This window comes from Anomaloglossus baeobatrachus, chromosome 7, assembly GCF_048569485.1.
Source record: "Anomaloglossus baeobatrachus isolate aAnoBae1 chromosome 7, aAnoBae1.hap1, whole genome shotgun sequence".
In the NCBI taxonomy this organism is placed as follows: Eukaryota; Metazoa; Chordata; class Amphibia; order Anura; family Aromobatidae; genus Anomaloglossus; species Anomaloglossus baeobatrachus.
Window position 1 is genome coordinate 69,487,649 of NC_134359.1, and position 20,047 is coordinate 69,507,695.

At 48.2% G+C, this 20,047-nt stretch overlaps 1 protein-coding gene across 3 annotated transcripts in view; it reads right to left on the bottom strand.

Annotated features, from left to right (window-relative positions):
* Nucleotides 1-2,974: 2,974 nt before the first annotated feature.
* ZNF385B (zinc finger protein 385B) overlaps nt 2,975-20,047 on the bottom strand; it is an 827,307-nt gene continuing 810,234 nt past the window's right edge. For all 3 annotated transcript variants that reach the window (XM_075317404.1, XM_075317403.1, XM_075317405.1), the window contains one exon: nt 2,975-5,158. In XM_075317404.1, coding sequence (XP_075173519.1) covers nt 4,946-5,158 — 213 coding nt within the window. In that variant the 3' untranslated portion in view covers nt 2,975-4,945. The remainder of the gene's footprint in view (nt 5,159-20,047) is intronic.

Consider the following 20,047-nt stretch of genomic DNA (forward strand, 5'->3'; position numbering starts at 1 on the left):
TTATGTAATGCTGAAATTCCAGATGTTACTTCTCAGTTCGCCGTGTTTAAAAACTGGTATAATTTGACCTTGCAAAGACATTTAGTATTTCAACCAGGGAAAAAAAAACATTTTTAACAATCTGTTTGTGCTACATGTCACTGGCCGGCCAACTAAAGCACCTCTATAATGTGACGACCCCCAGCAATCTCCCTGCACCTCCTCTGGCTTTTGAGTGTAGTTTGGAGAGGTGATATTATAGGAAAAATGGCTGAACAATTGAGAAAAATAATCTCCCACACTTACTAACGGTGTTCACTTTTCAACAATGTGAATTTTTCATTCTTCAAACAAGGATAATGGTGAAGTAGTGCAGAAGATGATTAACTACGGCCGGGGTAGAGAGCGGCCTCTAGTGGATACATGATGTCAGCACATAGAGATTGTGCCTATAACTGTCATTTACTCATGAATTTGATAATCTTCAAATATGCCTCTGTTAAAGGGAATCTGTCACCAGGTTTTTACCATCTAATCTGAGAACAGCATAACATAGGGGGAGAGATCCTGATTCCAGCGATGTGTCACTTACTGAGCTGCTTAGTGTAGTTTTAATAAAATTACGGTTTAATCAGCAGGAGATTATCATTACAGAACTACTTGGTGTGCTGCAAGTAGTGCACAATATTCATGAGCTCTGTATAACTGCTATATCTGCAGCAGAGAAAACAATGACTTCATCAAACAGCTCAGTAAGTGACACATCACTGGAATCAGGATCTCTGTCTTTACATTTTGCTGCTCAGAAATGAGGTGGCAAAACCCTGTTGAAAGATTCCCTTTAAAGGGAACCTGCCACCTTCAGAAATGCTATTTACCTGCAGAGATAAGGGTAACCTGGAGGAAAATTGTATTTGAATACTGACACAGCAGCTACAGGGAGAAAATGAAGTTCTATTCTCCCTGCAGCCGCTTGCTCATAGACAATGGGACAGTGCAAGGAGGTGTTAGCCACAGCTCACCACATAGAAAGTGCCATATAATCACTCCCCGGCATAATGATTGACAGCCTGCTCTGAGGCATGTGTGTGCAGCCTGTGTGTGCAGAGTAAGATGTCAAGCAATGAGTTGCAGAGTTAGTACATTGCACTCACTGTGTAGTGAGCGGTCAGTGTAACAGCCACAATGGCTGAAAGTGTGCAGCTAGAAGGAGAATATAACTTTTTTTCTCCCTTTAGCTGCTCCTGTATGTTACCTACACAGGATATAAACAATATTTACCTGCAGATCAACCTTATATGTGCAGGTAAATAATAGTTCTGAATGTGACAGGTTCCCATTAATGCCATTATTCTGCTCCCTCATCTAATATTTTGTAGTGCCCTATCCATCACAATGGACACTAGCAGTGCCCAATAAACCACTATGACTATAATGGGGTCTGTTGAGTTTCCTGGAAGTTTTACTGGACAAAATATTTTGGTCTGATGTGTGAGCGATAATCCAAACAGATCTGTACACAGCCTAGGGCCAGCTCCAGTTTATATGGCCCCTTTGACAACAGAGTTCCAATGGACCCTGATTTTTTCGTCTTGACTTTTTTATTTTTCAGTCCATAGAGTTGTATGAGGGCTTGTTTTTTAGCAGTGTATGCTGTAGTTATTATTATCATAATGTATTATGATAGCTTATCAGTTACAATATTTTATTTGTTATTTAGTATTAGATTTTATTTATTTTATTTAATTTATTTTCTGAAAATGAGAAATGGTCAAAATAACAAAAAATAGCATTGCTTTCAGACCTCAAATAATACAAAGAAAACAAGTTCATAATCATTTAGAAACAACAATACTAATGTTTTACCTCAGGAAGATTCAGAAATCAATATTTTGTGGAATAACCATGATTGTTAACCCCAGCTTTCATGCGTCTTGGCTGCTTTCCACCAGTCTGTCACTCTGCTTTTGGGTGACCTTATGCCACTCCTGGTGCAAATATTTAAGCAGTCCTTCTTTGTTTGATGGCTTGTGACTATCCATCTCCCTCTTGATTACATTCCAGAAGTTTTCAATGGGGTTCAGGTCTGGAGATTGGGCTGGCCATGATAGGGTTTTGATGTGGTGGTCCTTCATCCACACATTGATTGACCTAGCTGTGTGGCATGGCGCATTGTCCTGCTGGAAAAACAAGTCCTCAGAGTTGGAGAGCATTGCCTGAGCAGAAGGAAGCAACTGTTTTTCCAGGATAACCTTGTATGCGGCTTGATTCATACGTCCTTCGCAAATTTTAATCTGCCCAATTCCAGCCTTGCTGAAGCATCCCCAGATCATCACCGATCTTCCACCAAATTTCACAGTGGGTGCAAGACACTGTGGCTTTTATGCCTCTCCAGGTCTCCGTCTAACCATTAGATGACCAGGAGGTGGTCAAAGCTGAAAAGGACAATGTGCAATGGCACACAACTAGGTCAATGTGTGGATGAAGGACCACTTCCCAGAGTCAAGTGAGGCATCTCTTCAAACTTTCGTGATTGCAAATGCGATGGTGTGGATTCCTTTAGCGGACATACACACACACACACACACACACTCAGCTTTATATTATATATATATATACATATACATATACAGATATATATATATATATATCTCAGAAGTGAGCCCAGGTCCCGAATTTGCTGATGGTGATCCTGACATAGCCTTAAGAGTATGTTCACACGGGCATTGGAACCTCTTTTAAGCAGCTTTGTCCCAAAATTATGTTATTTTTACCAGACTGAGTCCTTGTTTTCATGGATCTATCCCCTGCATAAATTCTATCATTCTTATCCTTTAAATGAACCTAAAAACTGGATTCTTACAGCAAAAATAACGTTTTTTTTTTTGGCAAGACTTTGACCGCATAAGTTGCAATATCTGGTGTTGCCACCTTGTGGATACAATGAGAAATGACATCTGCTCTAAAATGAGAAAAAAAAACCCACTGCAATTCATGCTTTTGATATTTTATTGAAAAGGTACATTAAAAAAAGTACACAGAGATTGAAACCATTAATGGCCGCAGAAAACAAAATGCTAAATGAGTGTGCTTGAAAATGCTTTCTTTTGTGCTCCATTGTTCAATGTGCTGTGATTTAACATTTCAACCGTTACCCTTTTATTTTATCACATCTTCAATAAAATGCCAGTATTACAATAAGTGTTTAGAAATAAGAAAAAAAAAGTACAGATTTTCGACTATAAATACCTTATACTCTGTACATTATTGCATTAAAAAGCCACAAAAAATTCAAGTGGCTTTAATTAAAATAAAGAAAATAGAACATTTATTAATTTCACAGAACTTTTACGACCTCCATATGAGAGTGATGAAATGTTCTGCGTGGTCATCTAACTTTCTGGGTATATATATATATATAATAATAATAAATATATATTTGCTCTACTTTTCCAGTACCTTTGCTGATTCATGGACTAAAGCAACATAGATGATTTCTCTTGATGACAGCATAATGTAATATGGCTTTTCTAGGTTGGATCATGTATCAAAATTGGAACAAGAATGAAAAAAAAAAAATACCGTATTTTTTGGATTATAAGACACACTTTTCCTCCCAAAAATTTGGGTGGAAAATGAGGGGTGCGTTTTAAAATCCGAATATAGCTTACCGAAAGGTGGAGAATTGGTGCGGGGGGCTGTCTTTGCGGGTGGCCGGTTGCCTCTCTGTGCGGGTGGCTCTCTGTGCAGCTGTCTGTGCAGGCGGCCGGATGCCTTTGTGTGCGGGCAGCTCCCTGTGCAGCCGGCTGTCTGTGGAGGCAGCCGGATGCCTCTGTGTGTGGGCAGCTCCCTGTGCAGCCCGCTGTCTGTGCAGGCGGACCGGCTGCCTCTCTCTAGGGTATCCTGCTGACTGCCTCACTGTGCAGGCGACCGGCTGGCTGTGCGGGCTGCGGAAGCTGCAGTGACTGTACGGTGGGTGTCCCAGATGCTTTGGCTTCAAATGACCGCACTGAGAGCTCTATCTGCGCACGTGCCGCTCTGGACGCCATTTTTTTAAAGCCCAGACCGCCGACAGAGCATTTGGGTCACCCACCGCATCGGCCTGCTCCACACAGCCACCGCAGCTTCCGCTGACAGCACTGACCCACCGGTGTTAGCACAGACCCCACTAGCACCGCCCCTGCCTCCTGTGACTCCACTCCACCACCACTTTCGCCCCCCTCCTGTAAGAAAACACCGGACTAGAAGACGAACTCCTTTTTTTTTTACCTTTTTTATCTCTAAACTTGGGGTGCGTCTTATAATCTGGTGCGTCTTATAACATGAAAAATCCGGTAAATAAAATTGCATCAAAGCAGAGTTGCCTTCCATTTGTACCACAGCGTTTAGATTCTAGAACCATACAAGACACAACGACATTTGGGTCTAGAACAATACTACACGTTCCCTGTAAACTTTACAAGTTGATCACATAGAATAATACTTTAATGTTAGCCACTGATTTGGTGTCATCCACAATAAAGCACTTTATTTTTTGTCTATAGTTTCCGCACTCCAAGATGGACATTTGGATTCCAAACATTTATATACATCAAATAACTAGGAAGACCCCCCATTTTCAAGTCTGCCAGGAAAAAAAACAAAACAAAAAAACAACAAAAAACAAAAACAAAAAAACAACAAAAAAAACAAAAACAAAAAAACAACTGCATTCGCTGATGATACAAAAAAAAAAAATCACAAATTTTCATAAACAATCCTACGTGAGCTGAGAAAGAGCTTGCGTTTCACGCCACGAACTGCAAGTATTTCGGTGATTGTTTACTGAGCTTTTTCAGAATGGCAAAGAATGGCTGAGCCTGTGCATTCTCCGATTTTCAGATGGCCCTTTAAGAGAAGCGACGACAGGAGTCTGTAGTTTCTAGTTCTTTGTCCATTTTTAGGCTGCTACCGGCAGTGTGCTATACTAATACGGTGCAAAGAGAATGGAGGCTGTAGTCGCTCGGAAGGAGGCATGTGCTGGTCTTAAAAAAGCAGGGGCTAAACCGGACCCCTGAAATAGAGAATTGTGGGGCCGTGGCGGTAGAGACAGTGTTGATGTTACAGCAGCCGCGAGCGGTGAAGACAAGAAGGTTGGTGTTAAAGGCTTGATCATGTCTTTCTGGAATGCCAGTTTTGCCTGGAAAAGAAAGGAAAAAAGAAATGTTGCATAAGTTCATCAGAAACTTTATTTATTGATGACATGTGTCTCAATTTTTAAGTATTTGCCTATATTTATCAGCACGGTGGCTCAGTGGTTAGCACTGTTGCATTGCAAAGCAACAGTGCTAACCACTGAGCCACCGTGCTGATAAATATAGGCAAATACTTAAAAATTGAGACACATGTCATGGGTTCAGTATTTGCCTATAGCGGTCAGCACACTGGCTCAGTGGTTAGCACTGTTGTTTTGTAGCACTGGGGTCCAGTATTTGCCTATATTGGTCAGCACAGTGGCTCAGTGGTTAGCACTCTTGTTTTGTAGCACTGGGGTCCAGTATTTGCCTATAGTGGTCAGTACAATGGCTCAGTGGTTAGCACTGTTGCTTTGCATCACTGGGGTCCATCAGTTGCCTATATTGATCAGCATGATGGCTCAGTGGTTAGCACTCTTGTTTTGTAGCACTGGGGTCCAGTATTTGCCTATATTGGTCAGCACAATGGCTCAGTGGTTAGCACTGTTGCTTTGCATCACTGGGGTCCATCAGTTGCCTATATTGCTCAGCATGATGGCTCAGTGGTTAGCACTATAATGTTATTCTCACAGAGTAACATTATAGTGAGAGATGCAGTAATCAGGCAGTACACTAGGTGGCACTGGGAATACCTGGAGACTGAGGGAAGTCAGGTAGGCCAGGGTCAGAACTGAAAGGGCATGAAGAGACACAGGGAGCAGACAGGAGAGAGGTCGTCAAACAAGCCGGAGGTCGGGTACCAGGAGAGTAAGTATTAGGCTGGGGCCACACGGGGGACTACTGCAATCCTCGCATGACACTTGGCTCACGCTGGCAGCACAGTGAGAGTCGAGTGTCATGCGAGTGTCACTGCGACTGTGGTCCGATCATGTGATCGGACCTCAGCTGCGGCGGATGGGCCGGTTCTGAGGAGAGGAGGGAGGAATTTATCTCCCTCTCTATTCCGTAGCCGGCTATTGCCATTCTCGCTCTGCACTCGTGGTACACCGGTGTACTGCGAGTGCAGTGCGATTTTTCTCTCGCTCCAAAGACTTGAATGGGTGCGAGAGAATCAAGGATCGCATTACACACGCAGTATGCTGCGATTGTTTTCTCGGTCCGATTGGGGCTGAGAAACATAATTGCTCATGGGTGCTGGCACATAGAGTAATATTGGTCCGAGAGAAATGTGATGTTTTATCGCATTCCACTCGCTCCGATTTTCATTCCATGTGTCTTAAGCGGGCTTTACCACGCTACAATATATCTTACGATGTGTCGGCGGGGTCACGTCGTAAGTGACGCACATCCGGCATCGTAAGTTATATTGTAGCGTGTGACAGCTACGTGCAATTGAACGTTAAAACGTTCATCGCATGCACGTTGTTCAATTGCTAAAAATTGAACGTGAGGTTGTTCAATGTTCCCGAGGTAGCACACATCGCAGTATGTGACACCCCAGGAGCGATGAACAGATCTTACCTGCTTCCTGCGGCTCCAGCCGGCAATGCAGATGGAAGAAGGTGGGCGGGATGTTTACGTCCCGCTCATCTCCGCCCCTCCGCTTCTATTGGCCAGCTGCTGCGTGACGTCGATGTGACGCCGAACGTCCCTCCCACTCCAGGAAGTGGATGTTCACCGCCCACATCGAGGTCGTATGGAAGGTAAGTACGTGTGACAGCAAATAATCGTTTGTGCGACACGGTCAACAAATTGAACGTGCCGCACATACGATGGGGGCGGTTACGATCGCATACGATATCGTATGCTTAATTGTAACGTGTAAAGCAGGCTTTAATCCTAAAAACAAGGGGCAGGTAGAAGAGTAGTCAGGGGAGAAAGCCTGGGTCTGGAGCCAGACGGGAGCGGAGAAGTCAGAGGGGAGTAGACAGAGGCAAGTCAGAGGTCAGTCCGGGATTGAGTACCAAGATCAGTCACTATAACCAGGAGACAGGCGCTTACTGCAACTTAGCCAGAGAATACGACTGGCGCCACTCCGGGCATGAACTCCCCCAGATAAAGAATTCTCCCCATGTTTACGTGGTTTTCCTCCAGGTTCTACTTTTTCCTCCCACATGCCAAAGATATACTGTTAGAGAATTTAGATTGTGAGCCCAATGGGGACAGTGATGATCATGACTGTAAAGCGCTATGGAATTACTAGCGCTGTTTAAGTGAGTAAATAAATATTAGGTCCAAACTTACAATTCCCAAAATCTTACTTGCCCCCTTTTCACAGATCTGTAGATTTCTCTTACTCCAGCTATTTACACCAGTATCATATAATACTGTAACACCCTCTCCGCTGTGGGTATAAAGAAATACTCCGACTGCAGAATCCTGTGACATCTAGTAGAGGGAGGATCCGAACTACTCTGAGCAGGTGCAGAAAGTGCATTGAACAGGATGACGCAAACATGGATTACAAAAGGTGTAACAATAGTGAATATATAGGCTTAAAGGCCGCTTTACTCGCTGCGACATCGCTAGCGATAGTACCCGCCCCCGTCGTGCGTGCGTCACGGGCAAATCGCTGCCCGTGGTTGACAATATCAGTAGTAACCGTCACACGCACATACCTTACTAACGACGTCGCTGTGGCCGGCGAACAAACTCTTTTCTCAGGGGGAGGTTCGAGCGCCGTCACAGCATCACCACACAGCGGGCCACCAATAGAAGCGGAGGGGCAGAGAGCAGCTGTATTAACGTCACTCCCACCTCGTCGTTGCCGGAGGACGCAGGAACACTGTTGTTCGTCGTTCCTGTGGTGTCACACGTAGTGATGTGTGCTGCCTCAGGAACGACAAACAACCTGCGTCCAGCACCAGCAATGATATTTGGGAAAGGAACGACGTGTTAACAATCAACAAATATTTGCGGCACTTGGGATCGTTAGCGGTCGCTCGTAAGTGTCACACGCAATGACGTCGCTAACGACGCCGGATGTGCGTCACGAATTCCGTGACCCCAGCGATATCTCGTTAGCGATATTGTTGCGTGTAACGGGGCTTTTAGTCACACAGGTCATGGAATTGGAGGAATCCAAAAGATCCTTTGGGCTCCTATGAGATAGCCATTACTATGAAAGAGCAGCGATAGTTCGGGAGTCGGGACCCTGTTGAAGACTTTGCCCTGGGGCTCACGACTCACGAGCTTTCAGCTTTTCCATTGTGGCGATCCTTACTTTATTTGATCACAGCATTGGGAAGACAAAAAAACGTTACTCTATTAATGAATTTTGCAGATTTTGTTACGGTTCGCGCCAAAAGATGAGATGCTTCCCATCTAAGGACTGAATCTATTGATGTAGACACACATGAAAGAGAGCTTCTGAACGTAACGTGAAAGGGGCATTGCACTACAAGCTTAACCTTTACAAGCATTGACTTGTGTCCTCTGGGATATGTCCTGTCTTTGAATGTTAAAAGTATTCATTTTTCTTAATATTTTATAAAATGAATCTGTAGGATTCTGCTATGGTTGGGGCAAAGACTAATTCACAGAACCTGGTTCATCAGCAACGGCCGGAAGCCCTGACAACCTCCTCCGACCTCCAGGCATCCGCGGCTTTTCTTCTTATTTGCCGGTCCGGTGCTACGGCATTTTTGTGCCACGGCGACTGATCAAAAGAAGAGCTGGTGGTGGGATGAGGTTCTCAGGTCTTCTATCCAGCAGATTACTGACCAGGCCAATGGACCGGGTCCTGTGAATCCATTTGCACTCGAATGTCTTCCTTTTACCACTTTCAGATTATTTTCATAAAATTTATATCATGTTGGAATTCTGCTTATTGAACTCTGTTTATTGAATACCGAACTCCATATCCACGGTTTCACTTTTATAGAAAAAAAAAATAATATTCTAGCTAATTTCATCACTGGAAAATCATACTATCAATGGCCATACTATTTGTTTCATTAGTAAGATTGTCCTTACAGGTTCCCTTTTAAATGGAATTTGTCAGCAGGTTTTTGCTATGAAATTTGAAAGCAGCATGATGTAGTGACAGGGAGTTTGATTCCAGCAATGTATCACATACTTGGCTGCTTGGTGCAGTTTTGCTAAAATTGCTGTTTTGTCTGCTGTAGATGTAGCACTGGTCAGAATGCTGAGCTGTATAACCCCCCTACACCCCTGATTCACAGAAAGCTACCAATCAGGGTTGGGAGTAGGGTAAAGCAGAATATCAGGACTTGCTTGCATGTGACACCTAGTCCTGCAGTGATAATCTCATGTTGATAAAACACTGACTGTATTGAAACTACATCAAGCTAGCATGAACAGGTTTGGCTCAAGCTACTCCATTTCCCAGAGTCCGAGGGTTGCGTTGGCCTTCACCCTTTAACCCCCTATACAGGAATCTAGACTTCCACAGGGGTCCCTGGGCAAGGACCACCGAATCAGCTCTGTTCAATGATACAAGCTAGACAGTCAGATAGCCAGGTCAAAACCAATCGGGCAGCAAGGTACAAAATCATGAGGCAGGAGAAGCGTCAACAAACAAGGCAAAGTCAAAACAGGAAAACACCAGTACTAAACGGGAGAAGCAAAGACCTAACCAGGGAAGTACAAGCTATATCTTGCAGCTTAAAGAAGTAATCGGGAAGCCTTAGTAGGGTGCGGTGCTTTCCAAGTGGGTGAGTTGGAAGCTTTAGTAAGGTGTGGTGCTTTCCAAGTGACTGAACTGGAAACTATAGTAGGGTGTGGTGCCTTAAACTGGCTGAGCGGGAAGCTTCAGTAAGGTGTGGTGCTTTCCAAGTGGCTGACCTGCAAGCTTTAGTAAGGTGTGGTGCTTTCCATGTGGCTGAGGTGGAAGCTTTAGAAGGGAGTGGTGCTTTAAAGTGGCTGTGCTGGAAGCTTTATTAGGGTGTGGTGCTTTCTAATTGGCTAAAGCAAGAAGCTGATAACTGCAGCGGAATTGCACAAATATCCTGACTTAGGAACGTCTGACTGACGGCCCTAACTTGCCGTTCTGACCCAAACCAGTTATCCACCTTTCACCACTTTTCCACTAAAATAAGACACAGACTGCGTGACATTGGATGTAAAGGCCACAGCAGCCTCGTTTATTAACACCAAAATAATCAATAACATTTTATTCATAAATATAGTAAATAACTCCATAAGCATAACCACCAGCAAAGGAGGGGGGGTAAGTGAAGAGTCCCTTTGTCCATGATTGCAACACCAGCTCCACCATGTGCCCTCAGCCGCACCACACCGACTCGAGGACACCCAGCCGAGTGTTGCTCCACCATGTGCCCTCAGCCGCACCACACCGGCTCGAGGACACCCAGCACATTAACATGCCCTGCTGTGACCCAGCACAGCAGGGTCCCACGTTAACATGTCCCGCTGTGACCGAGCACAGCAGGGACCCACCAACCATACCATTGCACACCAGGGGTAACCCGCTCCTGCACTGGGTTCCCCCCCGCTCTTTGTGCAATCCACCGACTTCAAATACCCCCCTCCTTTCCGCCACAGCGAGCACGTATGACACCTTGTACGTGCGAGCCCCACCACCAAAACCCGACCCGAGCCGACTCCTCGGGTCGAGCAACCAATACTGCGGGACCAATGTCAATCAAGCAAAATGACCTCCCAATAGACTTTACGATGTCAACCTGCACTAAACCACCAATACAACAAGGTCAGCCGACCCAAGACCTGCAACTAGCCGAACACATCGTCCGATCCTATGTACCGCCTGCGCGACCAGTCCCCAACGAGCCACCAGAGCCGCCGCCCCCATCTCCCCGGAATAGGGGGCAAGCTTGGCCTCGTTGAGACAGCTACCCTGCAGGCGCCACTGAAATTTACACATCCACTGATAATCAAACAAAGCCAACCATTATTGGTGTACCAGTACAACAAGGGCAGCCGCCCCAAGACCAGCAACTAGCCAACCACGCCGTCCGATCCTATGCACCGCCTGCGCGACCAGTCCCCAACGAGCCACCAGAGCCGCCGCCCCCATCTCTACGGAATAGGGGGGGGCAAGCTTGGCCTCGTTGAGACAGCTACACTGCAGGCGCCGCTGAAATTTACACATCCACTGATAATGAAACAAAGCCAACCATTATTGGTGTACCAGTACAACAAGGGCAGCCGCCCCAAGACCAGAAACTAGCCAACCCCGCTGTCCGATCCTATGCACCGCCTGCGCGACCAGTCCCCAACGAGCCACCCGAGCCGCCGCCCCCATCTCCAAGGAATAAGGGGGCAAGCTCGGCCTCGTTGAGACAGCTACACTGCAGGCGCCTCCAAATCACATATCAGCTGGTAATTAAGCAAAGCCAACCTTTATAGTTGGAAACAAAACAACCTCCCCTGTTTCTCCAACCTCTGGTAGATCCTAAGACATACCAAATAATGAACCGCTAGACAGTCATGCCCCTGCGAACAACAACACGAGCACGCCACCCAGGCAGGAAGAAATGGCCCAGGGCAATCAAGCCCGATGTCACGGATCAAGCACCCCGGATGCCCCCCCAGCGACCACGTCTCCTCCACCCACGTGCGGTACCAAAACGCTGCTGTTCCCGTAAACTGTGTATTATCACACCGATCCTGGAATTACCACCCAGTCCAATAGCCAAAACCATTCCACCCCAAAGACACAACAACACGGGACCAACGACAGTCAAGCCGACCACCGACCTGAAGAAAAGACCTTAACTATATCCCACTGTGTAACCATACTCCCACCACCAGATGATTTCCCTAATTAAGTCAGCATACACCCTTCTGACCACCGCATAATGCTCAAAGCCCCGCAAAAGGGGGGGGCGCATAAGCACAGTTAATCATTGGTATCTCCGTGTGCTTTGAACCTGGAAGCACAACCCTACCGTTGCCACCCTCTCACCAAAGGCCAACTGCACACCATACCCCATCCCCGCCAAACTGCAGACTCAATACAACTCACAAAATGAGAGAACAGAAACTCCCACTCGACCCGTAATCCAGAGAAACACAAACACCATATTTCTCCGAAATTGCAGACACCATAAGCCAGGGCCAACCGTCAACGTTGCACCCACGAGTGTCTGGTGCCTCCCCGCCATTCAGCCCTAAAGCGCCGCAAAACAACCCCCCAAACGGGGCACCGCCCCAGACAATTACCACGTTCTTAAACCATAAGAGCCAGTGCATACCGCACTGGCTACCCCAGCCATCCAGCCCAACATTGCGGGAGGTAATGGCATAATTGCAACCTACTCACACACTACTTCAAATACCTCACCCGCAGCTGCGCCGCACCACTGTGCACCCGTGATACCTGCCGGTCCCGACCAATACGTAAGACCAAAGGAACCGCCCGGCAATGTACTGCCGTGAGGGGCTGAACCACCGCGTGGCAGCCCGCGAAACCCACAACAGGCCCCACAGTCTGTCCACATAATCAACAAATGGAGCAACACCCGCCAGCAGCACTACCTGGCTGGAAACTACCGCAAGTCGCCAATAGGAGGCCCCCCCCCCGACACCAATAAGCCACACACTAGATCACCCAATGCAAATGTCACTTATTCCTTGCACCGACACATTACCCGAGCCCCCTACCCGGGGGGCACCAGGAAGAAACACACCAAGACGAACCATATACCCATAAGGCAAAGCCAAGTCAGCTGTACCCAGAAGAAACACCCCAAACCCATCGTAAACGAGAACCACCTACTCTTATTATAAACTCCTGTGGAGCTACTATCAACCGCCAGAACGAATGCCGCCCAATACGGACTGCCAACGTTAAGCCGGCAACCCTACTAAGAACCGCATACCAATCCGCGTGTATAAAACTTGTTAAAACTGCCCCTGTGCAGACACTGCCGGCAGACTCCCGTAATCTCCCCATGAACCCCCAAACGGCACGTGAACCCACGAATTCAAGAAGCCAAACTGGACCACAAAACAGTAGCATGATATACACGGGAACCAGATAATGGCCCGTAACTGTACCTCAAACATAGGGCCCCACCTATACAAACCACACACATCGATTTATCCCACACATTCTAACTCTGCAAATACACTCTGGGCATGAAGAAACAGCTTAGCAAGCCCAGGTTGTCCCAGAAACAGAAAATAAGCACTCAACCATCCCGAATATTGGAATAATACCCAACTATGGGAACGAACCCGAACCATAGACCCCAATAACCGGCATTGCGCAACCATAAAACATCCAGCTCCACACAATACATGTACGAAAGATATCGGAAACAAACACTGAAAAACGATTACAGGCAAAGGCAACAAAATCGTGACTTTTTTTTTTTTTTTTATTTATCGCCTCTTACTCCTGTCAATAGACGGCTAGCCTGGGCACCGCATACAGGTGACTGGTCCACTTCAAGACCCCCAGAAAGGTGTCGTCCACCGCCGCAAGGAAGGACAGATATCCAAAACTGCTGTCCCCATCATCTCGACCTTAACATCTGGCCGCAACAAAACATGCCGCGCCCCAGTGGACCAGCAAAATACCCCCAGTACTCACACAACACCAGTTGGAGAACCGGGCTAGCCCGATGCCCATAAAACTTAAAGCACTCCTCTTAAAACACAACCACCTTCCCCTTCACCTCTCAAATAGCACACACCCCATGCAACGCTCCAAAGTAAGACGCCGAATGCAAATGCGCCCCCGCACGCCGGGCCACCATGTCAGTGGACTACCATCAAACTCTTATCACATATTATGAACCGAGATAATCCTCTAGCTAAAAGACCCCCATGACCATTACAGAAACCATGGAATTGCCGTGACCATGGCTATCCACAACCCATTTGTAAGTATTCGTATCCCTGCCTCAATCAAGAGAATGCAAGCGCCATTACGCCATCCAGAATAAACAAAGTCGTCACCTATAAATAGCCCTACCATAGCAAGGCACCCGGGACCACGTAGCCACCACTCACACACAAAATTCAATGCCGTACTCAGGGTCCCCAACCTCCTGCCGAAACTCGCTGACAAACCAACTACCGCCCTAATGCACCCAAAATCATACCTAACGACACCCTCACCACCCACCATAATTCAAGCATTAATACAAGGTTTTAAGTGAGCCGTAACTTACTAGGCTGACTCCATGGGATCCCACGGAACAGCCGTCACATGTCCTCCGCGTCGAGCACCGCCATCTTCTCCACGGGTAAACGCAGGTTGCAGCCCTCCAGGGCCGCAACGCAACCGGCCGGACTGGCCGGCCAGCCGGGGACGCTTGTCAAGTAGTCACCGGCTCGGAGCCACAACTTAGGAGGGGGTGGTGCGCTCCAGCCGCACATCCGCCAGCTGGCATATGCAGACGATCGCATGACAAGCCCAGCTCTGGGTCAGCCCTGTCGTTTGCTGACCCCCCGAGCCAGCGCCAGACGTGCCGCCACTGCCTGCTGGACCCCGTTCAGGCTGTTCCACCTAGATCCCTGGCAGTAGTAGACGACCGAGATGCCAGGGGCATGTGACTGCGCCGCCAGACCCCGCACCGCGCCATGGGTCACGTGGCCGCGCCGCCCAGGTATCACGCTAACCCCCGCACCGTACTGATCTGAGGCTGTCAGGGCCAGTGATGTCACTTACCACTGCCCGCACCGCTGCTGGACGGTCGTCTGGGTCTGCGAAATCCTCCCCGCATCCTGCTCTGCAGCCGCCGCCGATCGCTGCAGGATTCATCGCCGACACTTCCGGGTCAGCTGACACCAGCGCCGAAGCACGTGACCGCATCGCCAGACCACGTGACCGCGTCGGGTCACGTGGCCGCGACGCGCGCGTCACCAGTGCGCGCCGCAACCCGGAAGTGGAGGAGAGGCCGGTCACGTCATACCGCCCCGCTGCCGACATCCGATGCAGGTCACTGCGACGTCTTCCACTGGGACCGCAAGTGACCGCGCCGCCGGCCCACGTAACCGCGCCGCCCGCCCACGTGTCACCGCCGACCCACGTGACACTGCCGACCCACGTGACACCGCCGACCCACGTGACCGCGGCGGGTCAGGCGAGCGCGGCGGGTCAGGCGAGCGCGGCGGGTCAGGCGAGCTCGGCGAGCAAGTGAGCGCGGCGGGCCACGCAGCCGCGATGCGCGCATCACACTGCGCCCCGCGAACCGGAAGTGGAGGGAGGCCGGCCATGTCACTCACCGCCCCGCTGCCTTGATGCCCGTGGCCCGACTTCCGGCCCAGGCCCCGCTTTGTCCCGTTTCTTTAATCTGCCGCCGCTGCCGTGGGTCTTCCGCTGGGGCTCCTTCTCCGCCGTCGGGTCCTCGGCGGCGTCTCCGGGCTGAGGCGCTAGGAAACCGCGGTCTTCACTGCCGCTTCGGAGGCAGGGGGGGTCCCCATCTGCAGAGCCGCCGACTTCACCGGGCCATCGCTGCAGCTGCTGCTCCTCCTCTTCATCTGTACCCCGAAGCCCTCAATTTTCAGGATCCAAGCGAATCAGCGACAATTCAAGACGTCTTCCAGGTAGTGAATGACCTCCCACCTCCTAATTTAGCCCTGTATATACTCCCCTACACTAGCAACCCCCTGACCAATTACATGGCCCCACAGCCCTATAACTCCACCTCCCACTTTTCCCGCACAAAATACCCTGTACCTTAACCCCTTGCTAACCCTCAGGCCTAGCATCCCTCCTCAGTCATGTTGCCCTCCCTTGAGCCCTTTCAGGGCAGGCGTCCGGGCTTTTCTATAACACCACAGGCCATAGTCACAACAACTTTAATGGCTTAATATCTGGTTGTGAGTTTCACAACCTAATAAGATGAGCACGTTCCTTTATTACTTTTATTTCTGTGTTACTAGTTAAGACCCTATTGCGCTTTTTCCCCTCCAGCTTTTTAACTTCAATGGCTGGACAGAGCCTACGTCTTCCAAAGCTTCTGGTTCTGACATTTCTTCTATCACCAGCATCGGCCATGACAGCGTCTAGCCACAGAAGCACACGTCACAGGAACAGGTGCTGGTGGAGATGTGACATAGACTCTCTGCCCCTACATTATGCTACTTTAAAGGGGTTGTCCAGTACTTTGACATTGATGGCCTATCCTAAAGGGTACTTTACATGCTGCGATATCGGTACCGATATCGCTAGCGAGCGTACCCGCCCCCGTCGGTTGTGCGTCACGGGCAAATCGCTGCCCGTGGCGCACAACATCGCTAACACCCGTCACACAGACTTACCTTCCCTGCGACGTCGCTCTGGCCGGCGATCCGCCTCCTTTCTAAGGGGGGCGGTATGTGCGGCATCACAGCGACGTCACACGGCAGCCGTCCAATAGCAGAGGAGGGGCGGAGATGAGCGGCTGCAGCATCTCGCCCACCTCCTTCCTTCCTCATTGCCGGTGTACGCAGGTAAGGAGATGCTCGTCGTTCTTGCGGTGTCACACATAGCGATGTGTGCTGCCGCAGGAACGACGAAGAACATTGTACCTGCAGCAGCAACGATATTAAGGAAATGAACGACGTGCCAACGAGCAACGATTTTTCACGTTTTTGCGCTCGTTGATCATCGCTCATTGGTGTCACACGCTGCGATGTCGCTAATGGCACCGGATGTGCGTCACTAACGACGTGACCCCGACGATATATCGTTAGCGATGTCGCAGCGTGTAAAGCACCCTTTAGGATAGGTCCTCAATGTCTGATTGACCGGGGTCCTACACCCCGCCGATCAGCTGTTCTTGATGTCGGCGGCGCCAGCAGGTGGCCAGAAATGCTCAGTTCTGGAGCTTCTCCGTCTTCTGATAGCGGCCATGGCCGGGTACTGCACATCCGCCTCCTATTGATTAAAATAGGAGGCGGATGTGCAGTACCCGGTCGTGGCCACTATCAGAAGATGGGGAAGTTCCGGAACTGAGCATTTCCGGCCACCTGCTGCTGCTGCCAGGATCGAGATCAGCTGATTGACGAGGGGGCGTGATGTAGGACCCCGGCCAATAAGACATTGATGACCTATCCTAAGGAGTGGACATACCCTTTAAATAACAAAAACCTGCTGATAGAATATATTTAAGATCCCCTTAGTAGTGTTTGCAGTCAATCAAAAAAAATAATTGGCTATATTTTGTATATTTTTAACTGAAGTCTCATCTTTATAAAGGGAAAAAAAGCGCTGTTTCTGTTACATTTACCCATTCATTTTTTAACAGAAAAGGAAATCACAGTTCACAATAACAAGTGATGTTTCAGAAAGGATCGGTATAAATGCCTTCCTATTTTTATATATTTTCCTCTGAGGGGAATTTACATCTTAAAACAAATTCTCTAGGTATAATATTAGCTCGGCTGCCTCTGACCCTTACAGTATTAAAACACTATGACATATAAAATGTTGATAAACTAGAATATTTAATTACAGTGCTTAAAAGGAAGCAATTAGCACTTTCCAAATGTGGTATGGAAAATAATCATTGTAATTAATGCATTTTCCTGTTTTTTTTTGTTTCAATGTCTTTTAGTAGCAATTCTGAAGAAATGATTTAAAATTCATTCAATCTCCTGGATTATAATTTTGTTCTTCTAATGCAAAATGTAGCTGTTTATTTTTTTAATGAGCAGGAAGGGCAGACCTGTTTTTATGGTGATAAACACACAAAAGTGTTTTTTTTACGTCTGTTGTTCACGTTGCATAACTGATTGAAGTCTCTGGAAAGGCAATGGTTCTCCTGACGAGAACGCAAAAGTCTCATGTATGAGGCCAAAAACACACTTCCGCATAAAAAACGTACCTGTGACACGGTCCGTTTTTCGGGTCCGTGTTTCGTTTTTTATGGGCGTTTCTCTGGTACGTATGACATCCGTGTGATGGCGTATGCTGTCCGTGTGTGCGTGTGGAATGTCCGTGTGTGTGTGTGGAATGTCCGTGTGAAATGTCCGTGTGTGATGTAAAATGTCGGTGATGCATACCCGCTGACAGCAGACAGAGTCGCACGATGAGAATGAACTCGGGTGAACTTCACCCGACTTCATTGTCATACCGCGGCTCTGTCGGGGTGTCGTGTACTGATTAGCGGTCACCCGTGAAGGACTCACCGGTGACCGCTAATCCCCTGAGTGACTGAAGTGAGCCGCGCGATTAGCGTTGCCGTCACTCAGGCTACCTGCGGCCAGCTGGAGTCCTCCCCCGAGACTGCAACTTACCTGTGACCTCAACGCTGTCACTGGGGCGACTTGCTGTCACAGTTGGAGGATCCAGCGGTGGCCGCGAGTAACCTCAGTGACAGCACAGCTGATCGCGCGGCTCACCTCAGTTGCTGCGTGGAGCTGACAGGAGCGGCGATGTTCTACTGCAGCTCCTGTCACCTTCATGTAGCAGAGCTGGAAGCGACGCGGGACCTCCGTGGATTACGTCGGACATGGATGGGTTTTTGGGGGCTTAATAAAGTGGTAAACGAGGGAATTTGTTATTGTTTATTATTTCAAATAAAGGTTTTTTTCATTGTGTGTGTTTATTAACTTTAACTTACAGGTTAAACATTGGGGGTGTCTCATAGATGCCTGCAATGATTAATCTAGGACTTATTGGCAGCTATGGGCTGCCAATAACTCCTTATTACCCCGATTGCCAACGCACCAGGGCAATTCGGGACGAGCTAGGTAGAGTCCCAGAACTGTCGCATCTATTCTATGCGGCAATTCTGGGCGGCTGCTGGCTGATATTGTTAGGCTGGGGGGCTCCCCATAACATGGAGCTCCCCATCCTGAGAATACCAGCCTTCAGCCATATGGCTTTATCTTGGCTGGTATCAAAACTGGGGGGGACCACACGCCATTTTTTTAAATTAATTATTTATTTATTTTACTGCACAGTATAGACCCACCCACCGGCGGCTGTGATTGGGTGCAGTGAGACAGCTGTCACTCAACGTGTGGTCGTGTCTAACTGCAACCAATCATAGGCGCATGTGGGCGGGGTAAGCAGTGAATAGTAGATTGATTAATGAGCGGCCATCATTTTCAAATGAATTGAAGCCGTGTATTTTTGGCACAGCTGTTCCTCGCCGCGCTGATGATTGGGGGTTGGTAAGTATGCGACAGGGGAAGAAAAAGACCGAGCGCCAATGTAAGTATGACTGAGAACAGCAAAAAAAAAGGTAAGTAGACTGACTTTAATAAAAAAAAAAAAAAAAAGACATCGCTCGTTTAAAAACGCTCGCGGACGAAATGTGCTGAACACGGACATGCTCCGTGTGCCGTCCATGCAGGCACGGACCCATAGACTTTAGCGGGTCCGTTCCTGCGTGCTGACCGCCAAAAACGGACATGTCGTCCGTGCGGGAAAACGCACACACGTACTTATCACATGGACATACGTTCCGTGTGATTTTACGCGTGTGTGCCATCACCCATAGAGTAACATTAGTCAACATGTCTCCGTGTCTCCGGTACGTGCAAAAACGTACCAAACACGTACCGGAAGCACGGATGTGTGTTGCGGGCCTAAGGCTGTTGAGTTTGGGTCAGAAGACCTGCAGCTTGTCTGGACATCACAGATCATAATTAGAATCATGATTGTCTGAAATGTGATGATGGCACAAAAATCTCTTTGGCCCCAGTTCATCAAAGCAAAATCGGGGGGTGTAACAACACCCCATTCCACCCCAGATCCTCAAATTGTCCCTCCAGTGAGGAAGGAGACAAACTCTAGTGCCACCTATTGGAAGTAGCAATCCTAAAAGTCAAAATTGGCTTTTTAAACAAGCCTTTTCATAAGACTTAGGATTTATTGCCAGATCAGAATCCCAATTTGTAGACACAGTGTTTCGGGGTGATTGCCCCTAGTCAGTGCAAATTGTGGGTATCTGATCTGGCTTATGAGAAGTTATGTGGGGACCACAGGGAAGACTAATAATAAA